The sequence below is a fragment of the Phaethon aethereus genome (genome assembly GCF_964289735.1).
Source record: "Phaethon aethereus genome assembly, chromosome: 1".
Taxonomy (NCBI): Eukaryota; Metazoa; Chordata; class Aves; order Phaethontiformes; family Phaethontidae; genus Phaethon; species Phaethon aethereus.
In genome coordinates, this window is record NC_138575.1 from 219,727,814 (window position 1) to 219,748,767 (window position 20,954).

The 20,954-nt window shown below is 43.4% G+C and overlaps 1 protein-coding gene across 1 annotated transcript in view; it reads right to left on the reverse strand.

The window, feature by feature from the left end:
- ACER3 (alkaline ceramidase 3) overlaps positions 1-20,525 on the reverse strand; it is a gene marked incomplete at both ends in the record, with an annotated part of 65,152 nt that extends 44,627 nt beyond the window's left edge. The window contains one exon of the mRNA XM_082014502.1: positions 20,423-20,525. Coding sequence (XP_081870628.1) covers positions 20,423-20,525 — 103 coding nt within the window. The remainder of the gene's footprint in view (positions 1-20,422) is intronic.
- Between the last annotated feature and the right edge of the window lie 429 nt (positions 20,526-20,954).

Genomic DNA, 20,954 nt, shown 5'->3' on the forward strand with positions numbered 1-20,954 from the left:
TAATTTGAAATATTAATCTAGAAAGCTCACCGAAAGCAAGTGCTTACAGCTGGAAAATGCAATCAAAGTCTAAAGAGATCAGGCTGAGATGATGTAGTTAGAATATTACATGCAATAAGCTCATTGCTGAAGGGCAGATTTGCTGGTATTATAGCCTTTACTGGAAAACAAAACAAAACTTTAAATGTTATTTTAAGACAGGCTGATGATGTCAGACCGGAAGGAAACAACCAAGACAGGGAAGCTTACTCTTCATTCACTGCTAAAACTAAGCAATTACCAATATGATGTTATAGCAATCATCCATTTAATTTTCATCATACTTAATTCCTTCCAGTTCACCTTTCTTTTTCTGTGCTGGTATCAGCATCCTGGTTTCATGCCCAGTGTCTGCATCAACTCCTCTAAACCTAAGGGTCTGTCCACAACAGAAAGTACAGCTTTCAGCAGCTGACAGTTTTGAGCCACCGGAGTACATCCAGCCCTGCATCTTCTTGATATCTCACAAATAGAGATACCAACTTGAGGCACCATATGCTGTGGGTATCATCTCAGAGGCTCTGTAGGACTCTTGCAGGCACTATGCAGTGAGATACCAGAGCTAAGCATTTGGGGAGCCCAATATGCTCACTGGATGGTGGATGATAGAGAACATGTCAGTGCTCTTTTCCAGGTATTTGTAGCTTTAGTTTCATTACCTTTTCTTCAAAATCCAAATCCTCTTGCTTTCCTCCCTTTCTTGCCATCAGCGTGGATTTCCCCTGTGTCTCCAGACGATTAAAGTTCCTCCTACTAATGGCTCATGCCATTATTTTGCATTTTGCCCTACTTGGATGGTAGGAAATTAAAGGTGAGATGCTATGTGGCAAATGTAAAATGGAGCACGTGGGGATAACGAAACTAGTCAGCAACCACAGCCTGATTCAGATATACAGCAACCATTCTAACATGGATTGGTGACATTCCCTCTCATCAGCAGTACTAACAGAAAACCCCATCTGTAACAAATTTTTTTTTTTTGCAGGACTGCCTTAAATGAAAAATCCTAAGGCTACCTGGAACTTCTGATAAAAGAAAGGCACCTGATCTCTGAAATGACTCGGACTCTTCTTTTTCACTCCTAAACAGCCAACTTTATCTGTTTCAGGTAGGCACTTCTTTTCTCTAAAGTCTTCATAACCTTTTCCAGTTAATATGACAACCTCCAGCAAGAACTTTCAACAGTACCCAATTAATTCACTAACACAAGATTTGAAGGTTGTCGCTCCTGGTACACAACTTCAACTCTCTTCTTTAGTCACTGTCCAATTGTCATTTCAAGACAACTTTCTTGTTCTTTATTGAAAAATGAAAAGAAAAGAGTGGCAGTTGCCTATCCACCCACAAACCTTAGAAAAGCTATTTATCCAGAGGGAAAATGAAGGTTCTTCTCCACAAAGACAGTAAGATCAAAGTCCAAATCTTAAGTATCTCACAATCTAAACCAAATACAGGAAGAGATATACAACACACTGAAGGTTCAAGCTTTAAACACTGACTTTTTGTTGTATTTATAACTTAATACAGTACCCACACAATAACAGTTCATAAGGTGAGTGGCAAGCATTCTGGCAGGAGTCAGTTTTACCGAATAATGACAGGAAACAGTTGAAAAGCATACAAAAAAATCAAGCACGTTTCCAGCGAAAATGGTGGCCCAAAGACTGGCAGAGGGAAACTTTCAGAGGACAAGTTTGAGACATATGTAGAAAAAGTACAGTAAAAGCAGAAAAAAAAAATAATGACTACAAAAGCCACATGGAAATCAGCATGGAAGAGCTTAAATGCAGAAAAAAGAACTGAAGAGCTTGGAAGAGAATGTATTTAAAAAAAGGAAATAGCCTTAAAAATATTTCTCTGCAGTCTAGAACAGAGAAAGAAAAAAAAAAAAAGACAAGAAAAATGGGATGGACTCAAGAGTTTTAGCATTCAAGTACCCTGCTGATGTTAGACATCGCAGCAGATGTTATTCACCTTTCTCAAACAGGGAAGAGGGTCTTTGTGCGCAAGCAAGTGGGGCTCAATGATGGGGCTTTAAACTAGACTAGAAGGGGAGGAGGATAATACCAGGCTTACTCATGACAAGCTGTGGGATGACACACCAAGGTTAGAGGGTCGGGGTGTAAGCGAGGGCCCTAAGCCTATCTCTCTGAGCCGTGCTGGCTACACTGCTGCACACTTGAGGTCTTACAGAAATGAGCCAGGGGCTCCTGAGGTAATAGCAGCCAACAGAGAAACACCAGAGAAAGACCTCAAGAAACTAAGGGGTGTTCCTCTACAAGGGTGACACGGCCAACAGCCTGGCTGAAGTGCCTCTACACCAATGCACGCAGCATGGGCAACAAACAGGAGGAGTTGGAAGTCACCATGCTGCTAGAAAGCTACGAACTTGTTGCCATTACTGAAACTTGGTCAGATTAATCCCACGACTGGAGTGTGGCTATCGATGGCTACAGGCCATTCAGAAGGGACAGGTGGAGGTGTTGCCCTCTACATCAAGAAATGCGTAGAGTGTGAAGAGCTGTCTCTCAGAAATAGCCACAAGCAGGTTGAAAGGTGATGAGTAAGAATCAGGGACCAAGGCAACAAAGGGAACCTTGTGGTTGGTGCCTACTATAGGCCACTCGATCAAGTGGAGTCTACGGATGAAGCCTTCTCCCTCCAGCTACAGGAGGCACCGCGCTCGCAGGCTCTCGTCCTGCTGGGGGACTTCAACCACCCCAGCATCTGCTGGAAAAGTAGCACGAAGAGCCGTAGGCAATCCAGGAGATTCCTGGAGTGCGTGGAGGAGAACTTCCTACGCCAGGTAACAGACAGCCCTACCAGAGGATGCAGTACTGTTGGTCATTAGTGCAAGTGAGCTAATTGCTGATATCAAGACTGAAGGCAGCCTGGGCTGCAGTGACCATGCACTGGTGGAGTTTGCAGTCCTGAGGGACAATGGGGCAGGCAAAGAGTAAAGTCAGGACCCTGAGTTTTAGGAAAGGAAACTTCCAGCTCTTCAGGGAGTTGGTCAATAGGACCCCCTGGGAAACTGCCCTCATGGACAAGGGAGCAGAACAGAGCTGGCAGGTCTTTAAGGACGCTTTCTGCAAAATGCGAGCTCTCGATCCCCAGGTATAAGAAATCGGGAAGGGAAGGCAAGAGACCAGTATGGCTGAGTGGAGACCTGCTGGGCAAACTGAAGGGCAAGAAGAGAATGCACAGGCAGTGGAAGCAGGGACAGGTAACCTGGGAAGAATACAGGGACGCTGCCTAGTTGTGTAGGGATGGGGTCAGGAGGGCCAAGGCATGGCTGGAGGTGAACTTGGAAGGGCTTCTACAGCTATGTCAGCCAAAAAAGGAAGGTCAAAGAAAGCATACCCCCCTTGATAAGCAGTGCTGGCAGACTGGTAACAATGGACAAGGAGTAGGCTGAGGTACTCCGGACTCACCAACCTAGTGGCCTGCTGTGATGGAGTGACCAAATCAGTGGACAAGGGAAGAGCTACTGATGTTGTCTATCTGGACTTCTGTAAGGCCTTTGACATGGTCCTCCACAACATCCTTCTCTCTACATCGGAGAGAGAGTGGACTGTTGTGTGGATGAGGAATTGGTTGGATGGTTGCATCCAGAAGTTAGTGGTCAATGGCTTAATGTCCACATGGAGATCTGTGATGAGCAGTGTCTCTCAGGGGTCCGTATTAGGACCAGTACTCTTTAATATCTTCATCAATGACACAGACAGTGTCATTGCATCCTCAGCAAGTTTGCAGATGACACCAAGCTAAGTGGTGCAGTTGACATGCCTGAGGGATGGGATGCCATCCAGAGGGACCTGGGCAAGCTCAAGGCATGGGCTCATGTGAACCTCATGAGATTCAACAAGGCCAAGGGCAGGGTCCTGCACCTGCGTCAGAGCAACCCCCAGTATCAGCACAGGCTGGGGGATGGAGTGACTGAGAGCAGCCCTGCCAAGAAAGACTTGGGGGTCCTGGTGGATGAAAAGGTGGACATGAGCCAGCAATGTGTGCTTGCAGCCCAGAAGGCCAACCATGTCCTGGGCTGCCCCCAAAGCCGCATGGCCAGCAGGGCGAGGGAGGGGATTCTGCCCCTCTGCTCCGCTCTGGGGAGAACTCCCTGCAGTGCTGCGTCCAGCTCTGGAGCCCTCAGCACAGGAGAGACATGGACCTGTTGGAGCGGGGCCAGAGGAGGCCCCAGCAATGCTCCGAGGGCTGGAACAGCTCTTCTGGGAGGACAGGCTGGGAGAGCTGGGGGGGTTCAGCCTGGAGGAGAGAAGGCTCCGGGGAGACCCTATTGCAGCCTGCCAGGACTTGCAGGGGGCTGATAAGAAAGATGGGGATAGATTTCTTGGCAGGGCCTGTTGAGATAGGACAAGGGGGAATGGTTTTAAACTAAAAGAGGGGAGATTCAGATTAGATCCAAGGAAGAAATTTTTGACAATGACGGTGGTGAAGCACTGGCCCAGGTTGCCCAGAGAGGTGGGAGATGCCTCATCCCTGGGAACATCCCAGGTCAGGTTGGACATGGCTCTGAGCACCCTGATCTAGTTGAAGATGACCCTGCTCATGGCAGGGGGTTGGACTACATGACCTTTAAAAGTCCCTTCCTATACAAACTATTCTGTGATTCTGATTGTGCTGAAGACTATATTCTGTGGGGCCTCACAAGAAGATAAAACTTGGTCCTTGAAAGATTTAACAGCCACCACACCCCAAACCTCCGAGTGGAAATCAACTGTGATATCACAGATCACAAAGCCATAGCAGTTTGTTTAAGTGAACGAAAACAACATCTGCTGTTTGATTTCACTTCCATGGCGCGCTTCTCTGCCGCTTGCCAAGGCATCTAGACAATTCAGTTGAGCTGATTCTTATTAGAAACTGCACTCACCTGCTCGAACGAGGCACAAGCGATACAAACTGGCAACGCTCATCTGATTTTCACTCTGCTACTTGTAAAGAAAGCCATGAACTTCCACGCTGCTGCTTTATGGAGGCGGCATTAAACTGCACCCATTTGCAGAAGCCAGATCGGCATGCCACGAACAAAAGTGCATTGCCAACCTTCTTTCTAAATTTGTTACTAAATTGAGAAAAAAAAAAAAAAATGTTTTGCTTCTCCGATTTTCCAAGCTATTTACTCATGCACTGGTCAGCATGTTGCATACAGTTAGTTCTCTCTGCTTGTATCGGTCATTTCCACAACTATGAAAAAGACTTGGAGGGGAAAAAGAAAAATCCAAAGGGAAAAAAAAAATAAAGGCATCAGTTTTCATTCATGAGCAAAATATCACCTGGAGCAACTCAGAGTTTATATATTTTGTATTTTTTTTCTTAAGTCTACAAGATTTCAAACCTGAAAAAAAAAAAATCTGTATCCTGTGGGTGGAATGCAGGGAATATCTGTAGAAACGCACCCTGCAGCTCTCTTCCTGAGTGTAATAACCCACAGAGCAGGCTCTGCAGCTTGCCTGCCGCTGTCTGGGGCCAGCACTAGACCTGGCAGTCTGTAGCAGGAAGAGAACACTGGAAATTCCGTCCAAGAACAATCAAGTCTAATGAGAATCACACAAATATACCCTTTCTTACACAGGAAACCTTGTTAAGTACTTGTAGAGTAAGAAAACATCCATTTTACCTAGAAGAAATGTGAATTCCACTCTGACAATAACAATCAGTTCTTTGGGTCATTTCAGCTCCTTGTTGTAGGTGATCCATTCGATATCAGAGAAAGTAGGATCTGTAGATCCTATTTCTCAAAGATATGTAAGTAATTTTTCAAGTATCCCTAGGTTTCCTCATTGTAAGGCCAAAACACCCATTAGAAGGGATCACAGTAGCCTGCTTTCCAGTTGTGAAGCAGGTGTCTGTCTGAATAAACAAATGGTGTTGACCAGGGATGAGGAAGAAAACCTGATGAACAAATGACAAATCTAATACAGAAATACTCTGTCCCAAGACTGACAGCGTCCAGACTATTTGTAATGCTCAACTAGGCTACATAGCTCTACAGGACTTCTTCTTTGATCTAATACTGCATCTGATTCCTAGATGCTGGATCTTGTCCAAATGAAATTCCTTATCCAACTGTAACTAGCAATTACTAAAAATTCAGCCTACGGTAGCATCTTGAGTTTGTGCTGCAAATAATGAGCTCATTAAAGCACTGTATAAATCAGAGAGCTTCCAGGGTCATGTTTTATGACCATAAAGTTGATAACTCAAAATCCTACTAGTTGGAATTCATACAAAACACACTCTGGTGTCTATGCCATACCAGCATGATTCACAAAAAAGCAGATGTGAAGGAAGAAACTAAGAGAGAGGCACAGCTGGTATGAGTCCTGGCTTCACCCACCTCATGTTGTTAGGTAGAGGCAGATGTTCAGCTCACCCTCAACAGCACATCTTTTTTCTAATTCTGCTTGTCTGCTTTCCTGCCTAAAGAAGAGCAAGCCTTGCCTTCTCCTCAAACCTAAAAGTCCAGTCTCAGACTAACATCCTGAACCTTGTCCAGCTGAACCAGCCCACGCTCTTGTCTCCTTCTCCTCTGCTTAGAGAGAAGAATCAGGGCAATGTTGCCTGGACTAAGCTACAAGGGAAAATACCCTCTTGCTCACAAAGCCAGCTGGAGATCCTTCAAGAGACACACAGTCTGCACACATCATTCCAGGGTCACTCGAAGAACACTGGATTTGGAAAACGAGTCCAAAGGAACCAAGGAATAATGCAAATAAAATAAAATAAAATAAAACAAAACCCCAGGACACAGCTGGAAAACAGATATGCTGCTGGATGCTAATCTCAATTTTGAAATAAAGTTTGGAATTTCCCTCAGGAAAGCTCTGCAACACGGAGGGCAGGTTGAGTCACCAGTTGCTGGAAAGGCAAAGAACTGGAGAGGAACCCCGTAAGGCTGGGGGTGGGCACAAAGGGTGCATCTCCCCACCGGGACTGAACGAGAAGGCTACTTCTGCCTCCCGAATTCCAGACATACTGAAGTACAGGCTCTGCCAGAGGTCAATGGACTTTACTGTAAAGGAGATAATGACCCTGCAGATGCTGACTGCACTGATCACTTCGAAAATGTCAGTTTTTCAGTTACTGATGACAGTGCATACACAGCATATTTCTTCAAGGAACTTAATTTTTAAAAACAGATAGGAAAAAATATCCTGGTCAGACACTTCAGTTTTTTGAGCTAGCACAAAACCCCCAAGTATTTTACATTTGTATTTTCCAAGTGCACAAAGGGGTCTGTGACTGAAACCTTAAATCTAAATGGTGCTGTGAAATATGTTCATCTGATTCGTGTGATGAAGTATAATCTTCTGTACTTTTATGGATTTCTCCTGCACCATAAAAAGGGGTATTTTACAGGAGAAAGTTAAACTACTTTGCTGGTATATCAGCTCAAACCAGTTTGACCACTGACCCGCATAGTATTGTGTAAAGAGAAACTTGTAAAGTGCATGCATAAGGTTTGGGGTCATCCTGGGGGCACGCCGAGGAAGATTCGAGAAGACTCTAGAAGGAGAAGAGGGCAAGCGCTGAAGAAGACACTCCTCTTCATTAATATGTATTAGAAGACATGCCTATTCATGAACATGTATTAGCGACCAGGATCACGCTGAGGAAGATTTGAGAAGACTCTAGAAGGAGAAGAGGGCATGCGCCGAAGAAGACACGTCTATTCATGAATATGTATTAATAGACAGGATATAAACCAGGAACAGGAACTGTACCATGTGTCTTGGTGGAGCGGAGACTCCCGGTGCACCCAGCGCTGTTTGCTTGTCTCTATTTGCTTAATAAATTGTAAATTTAAATTGGAATCCTGTTTGGGACTAAATCATTTATCACAATTGGGGGCTTGTCCGGGATGGTCTTGGTTCCTGAATTCTGACTTGATCTAGGAGGGGCGCCCCACCTTTTGGTGGCTCCTGATCGGGTCGGGACTAACGCCATCCTGAACCTGAATAGGGGCAAGCAAAGAATTTGATTTTTTTAATGAGCTCCCTTGCCGGCTGCAGCAGTTTATTTTGCCCGTAATTCTGTGCGCGAAGATCCGAACGAAGACGACGGGGTTGTAAGTATTTACGGTGTATACCGTTTGGTTGGGTGGGATTCGGTTGCCTGTGTGCGTAAGAGTGTGACTGAGACGGAACCTAGTTCCGAAGCGATTGTGGAGGTCTTCTAACCACGGTTCCAATCTCCCGCGAGGGACTTGGAAGGTGAAGGACCGAAGCGATTCTTATAGGATTCGTGGATGGGTGATAGGTCCTAAACCCCCTGCAAGACACTCTTACTGGTAACCAAGGGCTGTAGGAATTGCCACAGTAAAAATTCCTAGATGGGTCAGACAAAATCGAGAACCCAGGACCAGAAGAAAGGGAGCGAATTACTAGAAATACCTCTGGAGAGTCCATTAGGAATAATGATTGAAAATTGGAATTTTCTGGGGCCCCAGAAAAGGAAAAAGTAAATTAAAATTAGTTCAATATTGTATGGTAGAATGGCCAAAAGAACCTTTGAGACCACATCTCTTTTGGCCCGTTTTTGGATCTTTTGAAGACTGGGTCTGCCAGGCCTTAAATATATATGTTAATTCAAAGGAACTTTTAGTCAGGAGGAAAGTGATTATGCAGGATTATGGGACAGAACTTTATGTCCTTTTCCAGCCTCAATACTTACATTAAAAACAGATGAAAAGTTTGAGGAAGAAGAAGAGGAGAAAAGTGAAAAGGAAAAAGACGATAAATGGGAGCCACTGGATAACCTACCGCCTCCATATTCTAATAATCCATCTCCGGCGGCGGCTCCCTCTCCAGTGGCCATAGTACCTGTACCTGTACCACCGTTGCCCCTATCTCCACCACCAACAGCACCAGAATTAGATCGACCTCCGGCTGCATGTACGAGAAGTAGGACTGCTGTATCTGAGGGAGCTTCTCTATACCCTTTACGAGAAGTACCTCTCGGAGGCAATCAGGGAGGCATCGGGTTTGTGGCAGTCCCATTAAATACCACAGATGTAAGAAATTTCAAGAAAGAAATGGGGACCCTATTAGATGATCCCCTCAGAGTAGCTGAAAAATTGGACCAATTCCTAGGCCCCAATACTTACAACTAGGAAGAAATACAGTCCATTTTAGGGATCCACTATTGAGGAAAGGGGAATGATTAGACAAGCAAAAGATCGAGAAAGATTTACAATTCCCGTCTGTTACTACTGTAACGAGAGGGGACATGTTCAGAAGAAGCGGGGACAGGATATATAAAATGATCAAAGAAGATTACAGGTGTCAGGGGCTATATCTTCTGGGGACTTAAACATCAACAGAGCTGTTGATAAAATTATTAATTGGTCCCCATAAAGAGGAAGTTTTATTTTTAGTGGATACAGGGGCCGAAAAATCAACCACTCAAAAACTTCCAAAAGGAATAGAAAAAGGGAAGAGTTACATGTCAGTAGTAGGAGCAAAAGGAGAGCCTTTTCTTAATGATTTACTTTTGCTCCCTGAAGCGGAATACAATTTATTAGGAAGGGATTTGATTTTGAAGTTAAACTTGAGCATTCAGAGTCAAGGGGACAAATTGCAAATTAAATTATACACTTTTAACACAAGAGGATGAAGAAGCTATTAACCTCTCAGTGTGGTATAAGGAAGGGGAAACTGGAAAGATAAAAATGGACCCCATAAGCGTTCAAATAATAGATCCGCACCACCCAATTAGAATCAAGCTATACCCTATACCTATGGAGGGTCGAAAAGGATTAAAACCTGTAGTTGACAGACTTTTGGAAAAAGGAACCCTAGAACCATGTATGTCACCTCATAACACGCCCATTCTTCCCGTAAAGAAACCGGACGCGTCATACAGGATGGTGCAGGACTTAAGAGCTGTAAATCAGTGAACAATCACTAAATTCCCTGTAGTGGCAAATCCTTAATACTTCATTGAGTCATATATCTCCCAAACATACTCGGTATAGTGTAATAGATTTGAAAGATGCTTTTTGGGCCTGTCCTCTGGAGGAGGGATCCAGAGATTATTTTGCCTTTGAGTGGGAGGACCCCGAAACAGGACGAAAACAACAATTAAGATGGACTGTGTTACCACAAGGGTTTACAGAGTCACCAAATCTATTTGGACAAACTTTAGAGAAAATTCTACAAGATTTCACAATACCTAAGGAGGTAAAATTATTGCAATATGTGGACGATTTATTAGTAGCAGGAGAAACTGAAGAGGGGATCCGAAAAGCTACCATTAAATTGTTAAATTTTCTAGGGGAAAAGGGATTAAAGGTGTCCCGATCAAAGCTACAGTTTGTAGAACAAGAAGTAAAATACTTAGGACATTGGCTGAGTAAGGGAAGGAAGAAGTTAGATCCTGATAGGGTATCTGGGATTCTATCCTTAAGACCCCCACAAACTAAAACAGAAATTAGGCAAATACTGGGATTATTAGGATATTGTAGACCATGGCTTGAAAATTATAGTGAAAAAGTGAAATTAACTGAGGGTGACTTCTGCTCAGAGTCCAGCACAATTTTTGTTTGGAGAACCATCAGAGGAATTCAGATTTAAGAGATGCTGAGTTGGAAAATGGAGAAGCGCTGTTTATAGATGGCTCCTCCAAAGTGGTAGAAGCGAAGAGAAAATCGGGATATGCAATAATTAATAAGGACTTAGAACTTGTGGAATCAGGACCTCTGAGTCCATCATGGTCAGCTCAGGCTTGTGAGCTGTATGCCCTATGTAGGGCCCTGGAATTATTAAAAGGAAGAAGTGGGACTATATTTACAGATTCTAAATACGCATATGGGGTGGTCCACACTTTTGGAAAAATTTGGGAAGAAAGAGGTTTGATTAATACTCAAGGGAGGAATTTAATACATCAAGAATTAATAGTAAAAATTTTAAAGGTGTTAAGAGAACCAAATGAGATAGCAGTGGTACATGTGAGGGGACACCAAAAGGGATTAGATTACCAAACTAGAAGAAATAACTTAGCAGATAAGACGCCCAGGAAGCAGCCTTGAGGACTAAAGTTGCCAAAATTAATGCAATACAAACAAAGGAGGACACTAGCAAAGAAGAACGAGAAGAAGTTTACCCCAGAAGAACAAACAGAATTGGAGAAAATAGGAGCTAAATTAGAACAAGGAAAATGGACATTGCCCGATGGGTGAGAAATGTTGCCAAAAGCCTACACCAGGCGAATATTAGAACGTTTGCATGCGCAAACACATCGGGGTACAAAAGCGTTAAGTGATCATTTTCTTAAACAATTTGGTTGTATTGGAATTTTTGAAATAGCAAAGCAAATTACACAAGGTTGCTTAACTTGACAAAAGGTAAATAAGACAGTGTTTCGACAAGCAGCCACGGGAGGGAGAAAAACAGCTTACAGACCTTTTGAGAAAGTACAAGTCGATTTCACTGAATTGCCTAAGGTAGGGAGGATAAAATATTTATTGGTAATAGTAGATCATTTAACACAGTGGGTAGAAGCTTACCCTGTAGCATGAGCTACGGCACAGATGGTGGTAAAAATTTTATTGGAACATTTGATACCTAGATATGGGATAATCCAGTACATTGATTCTGACCAGGGCACACATTTTCAAATGCCCTGGACGAAATGTTTACCATTGGCACTTCTAAACATAAGAATAAACCATACAGTGAGACTGGATTATCGTCATATGAAATGTTATATGGGATGCCTTATTTTCAAGGAATGCCTCTGGGGAACAATGTAATTGAGGATCATAGTATCCAACAATATATAATTACCATTAGAAAAAGATTAAAAGAATTAAGAGAGATTGGGATGGTGGCCCAAACACCACCTTTAGGATTTGCAATTCATCAGTTAGAACCAGGAGATAAAATTCTGATAAAAACATGGAAAGAAGGAAACCTATCTCCCCTCTGGGAAGGACCTTTTCTTGTTTTATTAACTACAGAAACAGCTGTGAGAACTGCTGAAAAAGGATGGACACGTGTCACGAGTGAAAGGTCCAGTGAAGGAGTGGAAAGTCACATCTGACTGAATTGCTGTGGGAATTTCATTGCGGCTACTCCTGTAATAGAAACAGGAGTGAAACATGAAATTCCCACAGTTGCTAAAAATCTATTTGTAAATCTTGCTGAAAACATTGCTAAGTTATTGAATATAACTAATTGTTACGTTTGTGGTGGAACAAATCAAGGTGAACGATGGCCATGGGAAGCTATGGAGAGCAATATAAGTAATCCCCAAGTTTGGAAAACAATGGGAAAGGGTAATAGGAAAAAACAATGGGTACTCCAAACGAGTATAATCGGAAGGAGTTGTTGGCAAAAGAAGAACAGGAAAAAGAAGCTGGAACTAGAATTTGCCCTTTGTGTAGAAGGTGGTGTTTATTTGTAAGATTAGTGTTGCAGGCTAACTGGCAGTTTTCTGTAGCCATAAAGCCTTGCAAATAAAGAGGATCGCCAGGCTCGGGCAAGTGCTCAGGTCTGGACAAACCACTGATCTATCAAAGCTCTGGCCTTCACAAGCAGTGCTCAGTTAATTTGAGTACTAAGAAAGCACCCCCTTAAAGGAAAGAAGAGGGCAAGACCGGAGGGGAACTGGCTTTGCGGCTTAAAAAAGGGTCTGCCAAGGGCTGCAACCCCTTCGGGCTGTGACTGCCGATCACTATGGCCCTGACCAGACCTCTTCTAGTTCTACTTGGGGTGAGTTCCTTGACTCTGACTACAGCAAATAACTGTAGTCACTATTGGAACAAGTCCAGCTGGGGTTTACCCCAGAAAAATGGAAAAACTGAGGACCTTTTCTAATTGTACAGCCCGTACCTGTAATCAACAATAAAACCTAGTTTTTTCCTGTTACCCATAAATTAGGGAGAGCGACTAGGAGTCCAGGTGTATAACGAATGGCCTCCTGAGAGACGAACTTGGAATGGAATCAATCTAGGAGGATTGTGGGGAGATTTTATGGGTGGTGACTGGCTTACTAAAATCGGGATAGTTGTATTGGGGATACGTGGGGGATTGTTACCAGATTAATCTACTCGGTTATACAAGGAATGCAGATATCTGCAGTACTCAACTGGAAATGAAAACACGAATCAATACTGTAAAGAAGAAGATGGGAGATTTTGAAATATGTTCATCTGATTCATGTGATGAAGTATAATCTTCTGTACTTTTATGGATTTCTCCTGCACCATAAAAAGGGGTATTTTACAGGAGAAAGTTAAACTACTTTGCTGGTATATCAGCTCAAACCAGTTTGACCACTGACCCGCATAGTATTGTGTAAAGAGAAACTTGTAAAGTGCATGCATAAGGTTTGGGGTCATCCTGGGGGCACGCCGAGGAAGATTCGAGAAGACTCTAGAAGGAGAAGAGGGCATGTGCCGAAGAAGACACGCCTGTTCATGAATATGTATTAACAGACAGGATATAAACCAGGAACAGGAACTGTACCATGTGCGTCTTCGTGGAGCGGAGACTCCTGGCGCAGCCAGCGCTGTTTGCTTGTCTCTATTTGCTTAATAAGTTGTAAATTTAAATTGGAATCCTGTTTGGGATTAAATCATTTATCACAGTGCCCAGCAAAATCACTGGGACTCTACCCAGAGCCTGCCTATATGAGAATATTCAGATCAATTAATTGTAAAAGATCGACACTAAAGCTTGCTCTCTTTTTTTTTTTTTAGTTATAACATTCTGTAGTAATTCCTCTCTTCCTGACACCTTCCTTCCTCCTTTGCAGCATTTCCACAACCACAAAATAATCAAGCACCCTTAACTCATGCAGCAGCTCAGCTTCTCTGCTAACGGCCTGAAAAATGGCTGTAATTCATGAGGCAGGTGTAAAGAGCCCCACACCTAGAAAACTCAAAGCAATCAAAGGCAGGTAGCTTTTCCCTGATAATCACTTGCAAGTAGGTTGCCTTCTAGGATGTATCAAAAAAATGAAATTTATGATATTTTGAATTAAAAGAACTCTTTGCATTTCCTTAACCTTTCACGATCCATGAACCTTCCTGTGATTCTCTTTAGGCTTCTGAGATAGTCAGAGAACAGTCAAGTGTATTAACGCTTGCATGCGTTGCAAGATAAAACGACCATGTACTGCTGAGCTGTTAGGACTGGAGACAACTCCCAGAGTTCCTTTGAATGCTTTTGCAGCAATTATTAAATCTTTCTTTTGTTTAAAAAACATCTTCTCTACTGATCTGTGAAAGGCTCCAGCAAATATGGAAAATGCATTATATAAATAGCAGTTTCATACACACACACAAAAAGACACAACAAATGCCAGACTAAAGACATTGTTGTCTTTCAATTATGACAACAGTCGTTTTTATCTGTGACTAAAGGCTCATTTAAAGGCATTTAAAAGTCAGCAGTGTTCCTTTACCATAATTTATTTTGCATTAATCTTCCTATTTCTAGCTACAAATATATATGCTGCAAATTTGTATCATGCAGTTCATAAGCCGCTCTGCCTTAGTTTGCACATAAGCAAAATTAAATTGTACAAATGCCACTGCTCTGTTACCATTTGGAGTGGCAGATGTCCAACTGCCAGCTGTACAAGTTCTGCATATGAAGCACTAATTATAGAGTAATCAAACGCTTTGTTAAACCATATTTAAGAATTTTATTGTCACTTAGTAACTACACAAGTATTGGTAGATAAACACATGCATGGTCCAATACCACAGCGTCCATCAAGTTTTAAGCATGTGATGGATAAATGAGAACTGTTGATTGGACAAATGTAGACTTTCCAAAAGCCTTTGACCCTGTCTTTCCATGAAAGCTCTTGGGAAAACAGAAAATTAAGCTGTCATGAGATGAACGGTAGAGTTGCATCATGAATTAAAAAGTGGCAGAGACACAAAAAAAAAAAAGAAAAAAGAATTAAAAAAACCCCAAACCAAATCATTAATTGTGGCAAAATGCATCAAAACAGCGCCACAAGATTATCTTCAGGCTTAAGTCAAGTATATACATTTACAACCTGGGAAGGGAAATAAATTAATGTAACAGTATTTGGCACTGACTCAAAATCACTTAAAATCATTAAAGAAATAAGAAAGCATGACAGAGACCATCCATCTGGCTTATGAGTTTATTTCCGCTATATTATTCTTTGAGGAAAGGAACCCCTCTATCAATCTTTTTGTCTGCAGCACAAAAAGCAAGTTAGAAGCATTCATCTTAAAAAGCATCCCACCGTTCTGTACACTCCACTTGACTTTATAGCCACCATCAATTCACTTAACGTTCCCTTTACCTTTTCTTCTGCGCTGCCCCCCAAGTTGAGGGAGCTCCCTCAAGGAGCCTGATAAATTTAAAAAGGAAACCTGTGATGCGGCTTCCTGCAATTAGGTCATTAAAGTTACACACTCAAATCCTTTTCAGTCTTAAAAGTCTGGGAGGCTGTGGCATCTCTTCTCTTAAATCGCACTTTAGAACTCATCTGTGTCATGATGTCTTTAAATAATTCAGCAGTTGGGCTGATCACACCCTATTAATCCTGATGATTCTTCCTTCACCTGCCACTTTATTATTGAAAGAACAAAGCTCTTAAAGCCAGAGTTGTCTTTATTTTTTTTAACTCACATGGATAGTACCTAGCCCAACAGTCTCTGGCTGCTTTCCAAAGCCGCTGGCAAAGGAGGCAAAATACAGCAGGATGCCCAAGAGAACCAGGCCACAATACATAGGTGGCAGTCGAAATTCAATATCAATGATATTATTCTAACTTTAAGTAAATTTTGCAAGTTGTTAAGTTCCAAAGTAATGATCTCCATGCAAAAGAGAGATCGGTGCATCTTTGACAGCTGTCTCTTTTGAGCAAAGCTTTAAAAAAAAAAAAAAAACACCAGTATTTTTGTGTCACTGTTCACAATGCAGAAAATGCTTGGATGGCAGTCTATGCGTTAATGAGATATCTCACATCTAATAACACAGGGAACAGTCATCTCAATCTCTTCTCTCTTGTCTGAAGTAAAAATAGGAAAAATTTAAGGAAGAGCAGAAAAAGGGGCTATACGCATGGGCAGATTCTCATGATCTTTTTTTTTCTTCTAAATAAGGGTCTCATAAGGAAAGCACAATTACAAATATTTAAGAGATCTCTAATGAAAACAAAAAGCAATGGATTTAACTCTGGTAAAAAAAAAAATTAAATCTTTTTTTATATGAAGGTAGCAGAACATCCTGATACAGAACCAGAAGTCAAGAAAGAAAATTTCACCAATTCCTTGAGAAACCCGAAGTTATATTCCAGATGCTTGCTGCTCTAAGTGCCAACATAAGGATATGCTATCTCAAAAGCAGTCATGTTGTAGATGATGCATATTACTCATGAACAAGGATAGCTCAAGGCAATATTTCACATACCTGGAAACATCACTGAAGTGTGATCCAAACTGAAACACACCACTGAGTTGATAACAACAACAAATTCTCCCCCATGATTCTCCTGACGGAAAATTACAAAGCCTCGGGTACCACACAGGACTCCTTTGAATTTTTTTTTTTTTAATTGATACTACTCTCCATGTTTTCAACAAAGAAAATCTATGAAGATTAGTTATATCCACTCCTCATATTCTACAAGACAAACCCTTCTTACAGGGATAACAGTGAATGCAAGAAGAGTAAGGCACTTGACATACAGATATTCACATCAAAACAGACACCCAAAACTGCACACTACGTGGGCTAAACTGGCCTGAAACATCAACCCTGCTAAAATAAGGAGTAAACTGTAACATTTAAGCACTTAGTATTAAACAACAGCATTTACATTTGATCTTGTTCTGTTTGCTTGAGTGGGAGTATGCTGTTTTTTTCCTTTATTAATATTATTTTGCCTAAGTTGGTGTACAAAAGTCTGGGTTAATTCAGCATACAGTCACTGGGAGCTGGAAAAGATTAGTTAAAAAAAAAAAGCATCTCTGCTGCTTGCCCTCTAGCACACAGGAGTCAATCCAGAACTCCAAAGAAACCTTGAAGAAGGAATTACTACACCAGACAATAGATTTGATCAGTGAGGAATATCAGTTGTTTTAGGGCTTAACATAACTAAGCTGGCAAAATAATTCTTTTCAACTGGTTTTCCATTTCAATTGGTTTAATATTCTACAGAAGGACGCAGAGCAGTTAGTCATCCACCTCCACAAGGGAGGAAAACTGGCTAGATGCAGAGTCAGAAAGGCAAGAAAAAGCATTATTCATTATTAAAAAAAAACCTGAATCTTTGAATACAGGTCATTGTGTTTGGGGTACATCAAAGGAATGCAAATGTGAAGTGCTACAAAAACACCTTACCTCATCTTCACATCTCTGAATACATACAACTGATTAGCTGTCATAATTTACATCAGTTCTTTAAGGAGTGAATGGCAAAGAACTGCGCGTAGGCTTCTGGAACACAATGTAGCAATTTGTACTAAATTAGCATATTAAAAACAAATTGCTAAATGGCATGAAGATGTAATTTGCACAACAAGCTTTCAGTTTGGCTCTTCACCCGGCAACCTAGAGGAAAACATGATATTTGATTTGGACCTGCCCGTATCCTTCAAGCTTCGACCCTCCAATAGTTTCTTATAAATTATTTATCACAAACATTTAATGGAAAATTTTTAAATATACCATCAGCTTAACTGAGTGGTACCAAGACAGCGAAAAGGCAGAAACTGATTTTCACTCTTTTGTAAGGTGACACTTAAAATAACACAGGCTGTGCATGAGTTTTTAAAACAGGACCAGCAATATCAAAAATTACCACAAGGAGAACTCTGAGAGAGATGAGACTTTGTGGTTTGTTTGCTCTCTGAATTTGAATTTTTGACCGAGTAAGGAGGCCATGCAACAGGACAAGGGGTAAGTTTTAAAGTAAGAAAGAGTAGATTTAGACTAGATCTAAGGAAGAAATTTTTCACAATGAGGATGGTGAAACCCTGGCCCAGGTTGCCCAGAGAGGTGGTCGATGCCCCATCCCTGGGAACATCCCAGGTGAGGTTGGACTGGGCTCTGAGCAACCTGCTCTAGTTGGGGATGTCCCTGCTCATGGCAGGGGGATTGGACTAGATGACCTTGAAAGGTCTGTTCCACCCCAAACCATTCCATGATTCCATGATAAAGGCACAGCAGCTGACAGAAGACCGCTGGGCCGCAGAGACTCCAAATATACTCTCAGCTCTTCTGCTAAAGTAACTAGATTTCAGGATAACATCTCTCTGATCTTCCAAAGTAATTAGCTTCACATTAAGTATTTTAGAGAAAGTTGGGAAAGACCCCTTAGATGCTTAATGAAAGATAGGTTGCCAACCAACTTTCACTGGCTAAGGCTTCAACGCAGTGGGGTCATATCCTCAAAGAAAAAAAAAAAAATTATTTCATCTGACCCTGAAAGTGCAGTTACAGAATTACTGCTGAAGAAAATCTAAACCATCTTGACATCTCTACTGAAATTATCTACTGTTAAACTAACACTAAAATAAAGTGGGCTTATTTACTGTTTTGCTTTATAAACTTGGACCATTTAAACACTCTAATTTACAGCACAGCCCTTATACACATTTTTTCAGCATAGCTGACAGGTCCCAAACACTAAAACCATAAGGAGGGACCAGACCCTCTATAATTAGCCCCTTTTTCTTCAGAACACACGCCTTTCCACTTCCCACCATTAATCGCATCCTCATTCTTCATCTTCCTTCTCCTGCATAATCTAGAAGCAGATGAAAAGTATCACTTCATAAGGCCAACAATGCAGGGATTATTTAAAAAATTTACATGCTAGTCAAATTTATTTTTACATGGGTGAAGCAACAGAGCTTCCTCTTCCCTGTGTGGATTATCTCGCAAATTACTTTTTACCAAGAGGAAAACACAAAAATACATAATCTGCAAAAGTCTCATTCTATTTAAAAAAGTCTAAGTTTGTCCTGTTTTAAGAGTATTTAATTTTGTTCCCTCTTCAGCCAGCTTGCCTCTTCTCAGCCATAAATCTACACACCAACTTCCTTTTTCCTCTGAGTTTCTATGCCGCCTATGCTACTGTTACTCAGATCCTGTACTCCTTCCCATTCTCACACTCTGAAACCTCTTTCACAACTATTCATTTTGGTCCTTCACCCATGTCAGTGTTTGCAACCAGGACTCACAGCCTGGCATGGATGCCCAGAACCTTCCACCTCCTGCATGCCAAGGTCTTCCACAGCGCTGCTGAAGCATCCCAGCTATGTGAAAGGCCTCCTCGGATTGCCCACTCTGAGCACTTCAGGGTAGGTGAGCCTGTTCAGTACTATTTTCCAAGGGTCTTAACACTTCAAAAGCAGCTGCCTATCTTATGCATGTGAAAACTTTTTGTAGGACAGCGTGTCTGTCAGATGGCAGCACATAACTACAACTACTACACCCTTTTAAAGTCACTGCCCAAGCACACAAAAGTATTTTTCAGCAAAACATCAGTAACAGAGGGCTTGATACTTTACCAGCTACCACAATACATTCCCTGCTCAAGCACCTGCTGGATGACCCTGTAGTTGAAGCACCTTCTTCCTTCCCTAAAATGTACTTGAATATATCTAAATTCCCGACTGCCTCCGGCCTGCTCTCTTGCTATTGCTCCGAGCTATCCTTACAGACCAACACCTGTAAGGGAGCAACCCTTCAAGCTACCCTAACACACACCTGCAACAGAGCAACCTGATGATGGTCAAGACCCACCAAAGACCAGCTGGGTGAAGATGTCTCTCCTGGATGAAGATGTCTTTTCCGTACAAACATACCTTCTCCCTCCCTGCTCCCCCTGAACAGTTTGGCTTGGTTTGACTGGCCGTGGCCCGGCAGATGCTCTCATCGCCTCTCATGGGGAGCTGCGCTGCAGACCCGCATGGCACCCCAAGCACGATTTCGGTGAAAACTCCCCTCTTCAGCCACTCATGTAGTGCCACGCAACCACCCCTGCACCAATGCCAACCCCCTGAGACCCACCTCACCCGGCCACCCCACCTCAGCCACCGCCTCGACGCCTCACCAAGCCCCCGGACACCCTCCTCCTGCCCTGCCATAGCTCCGGACACGGGCCGAAGGGACAGACTTGGGATGGGGGGGGCCCAAACAACACGCTGGGGCACGGGGAGAGAGGGGCGGCTACACCACCCCTCCTAAGACACGGATTTGGGGGGGAAGGGGACAGGAAAACACCCATTTCCCCCGCTGGCGGGGCCACGGAGGGATTCTAGTCAGCGGGGTGAGGGCACGGGGAGCTGGCGGGGGCGGTGAGGGGGTGACTGAGACAGCAGCGGGACGCGGCCCTCGGGGCCGGGGCGGCCACTCACAGAACTCGGCGATGTAGTAGGAAACGGCGTAATTCTCCTCGCACCACTCCAAGGTGGAGGTCGGCGGGCCCCAGTAGCCCTCCCGGTCGACGGCCGGAGCCATCGCGGCACCCGCTTCAGGCCAGAACGGAGCAAGGGGAAGGGGGGGGAGGGAGAAGGGCGCCCGGGCCCCGAGCGCGGCGGCGGCGGCGGCGGCGGGCGGGGGCCGACACTGGGCCCGCCCGGCCGGGGGAGGAGCCACCGCGGCGGCAGCGGTAGGGCCGGCGGGTTGCCATGGCGACGGGCTGCGGCCTGCGGGCGCGGGAAGGCCGGGCCGGGCCTGGCCTGGCGGCGATCGCTGTCGCCAGAGGGGGGAAGCTTGGAAGGGAGAATAAAAATGTTGAGGTGAAAAAAGGCAGATTTAGGGAAAGTCTAAGGGGAGAAACCGGCTGGGAGCACGTTTGGCTCAGAGAGCCCCCGCGACGCCCCTGTGGAGAGGAGGCAGGGCGGGCACCATCACGGCCTCGCTGCGGCTGCTCTCTCCTCACTCGCT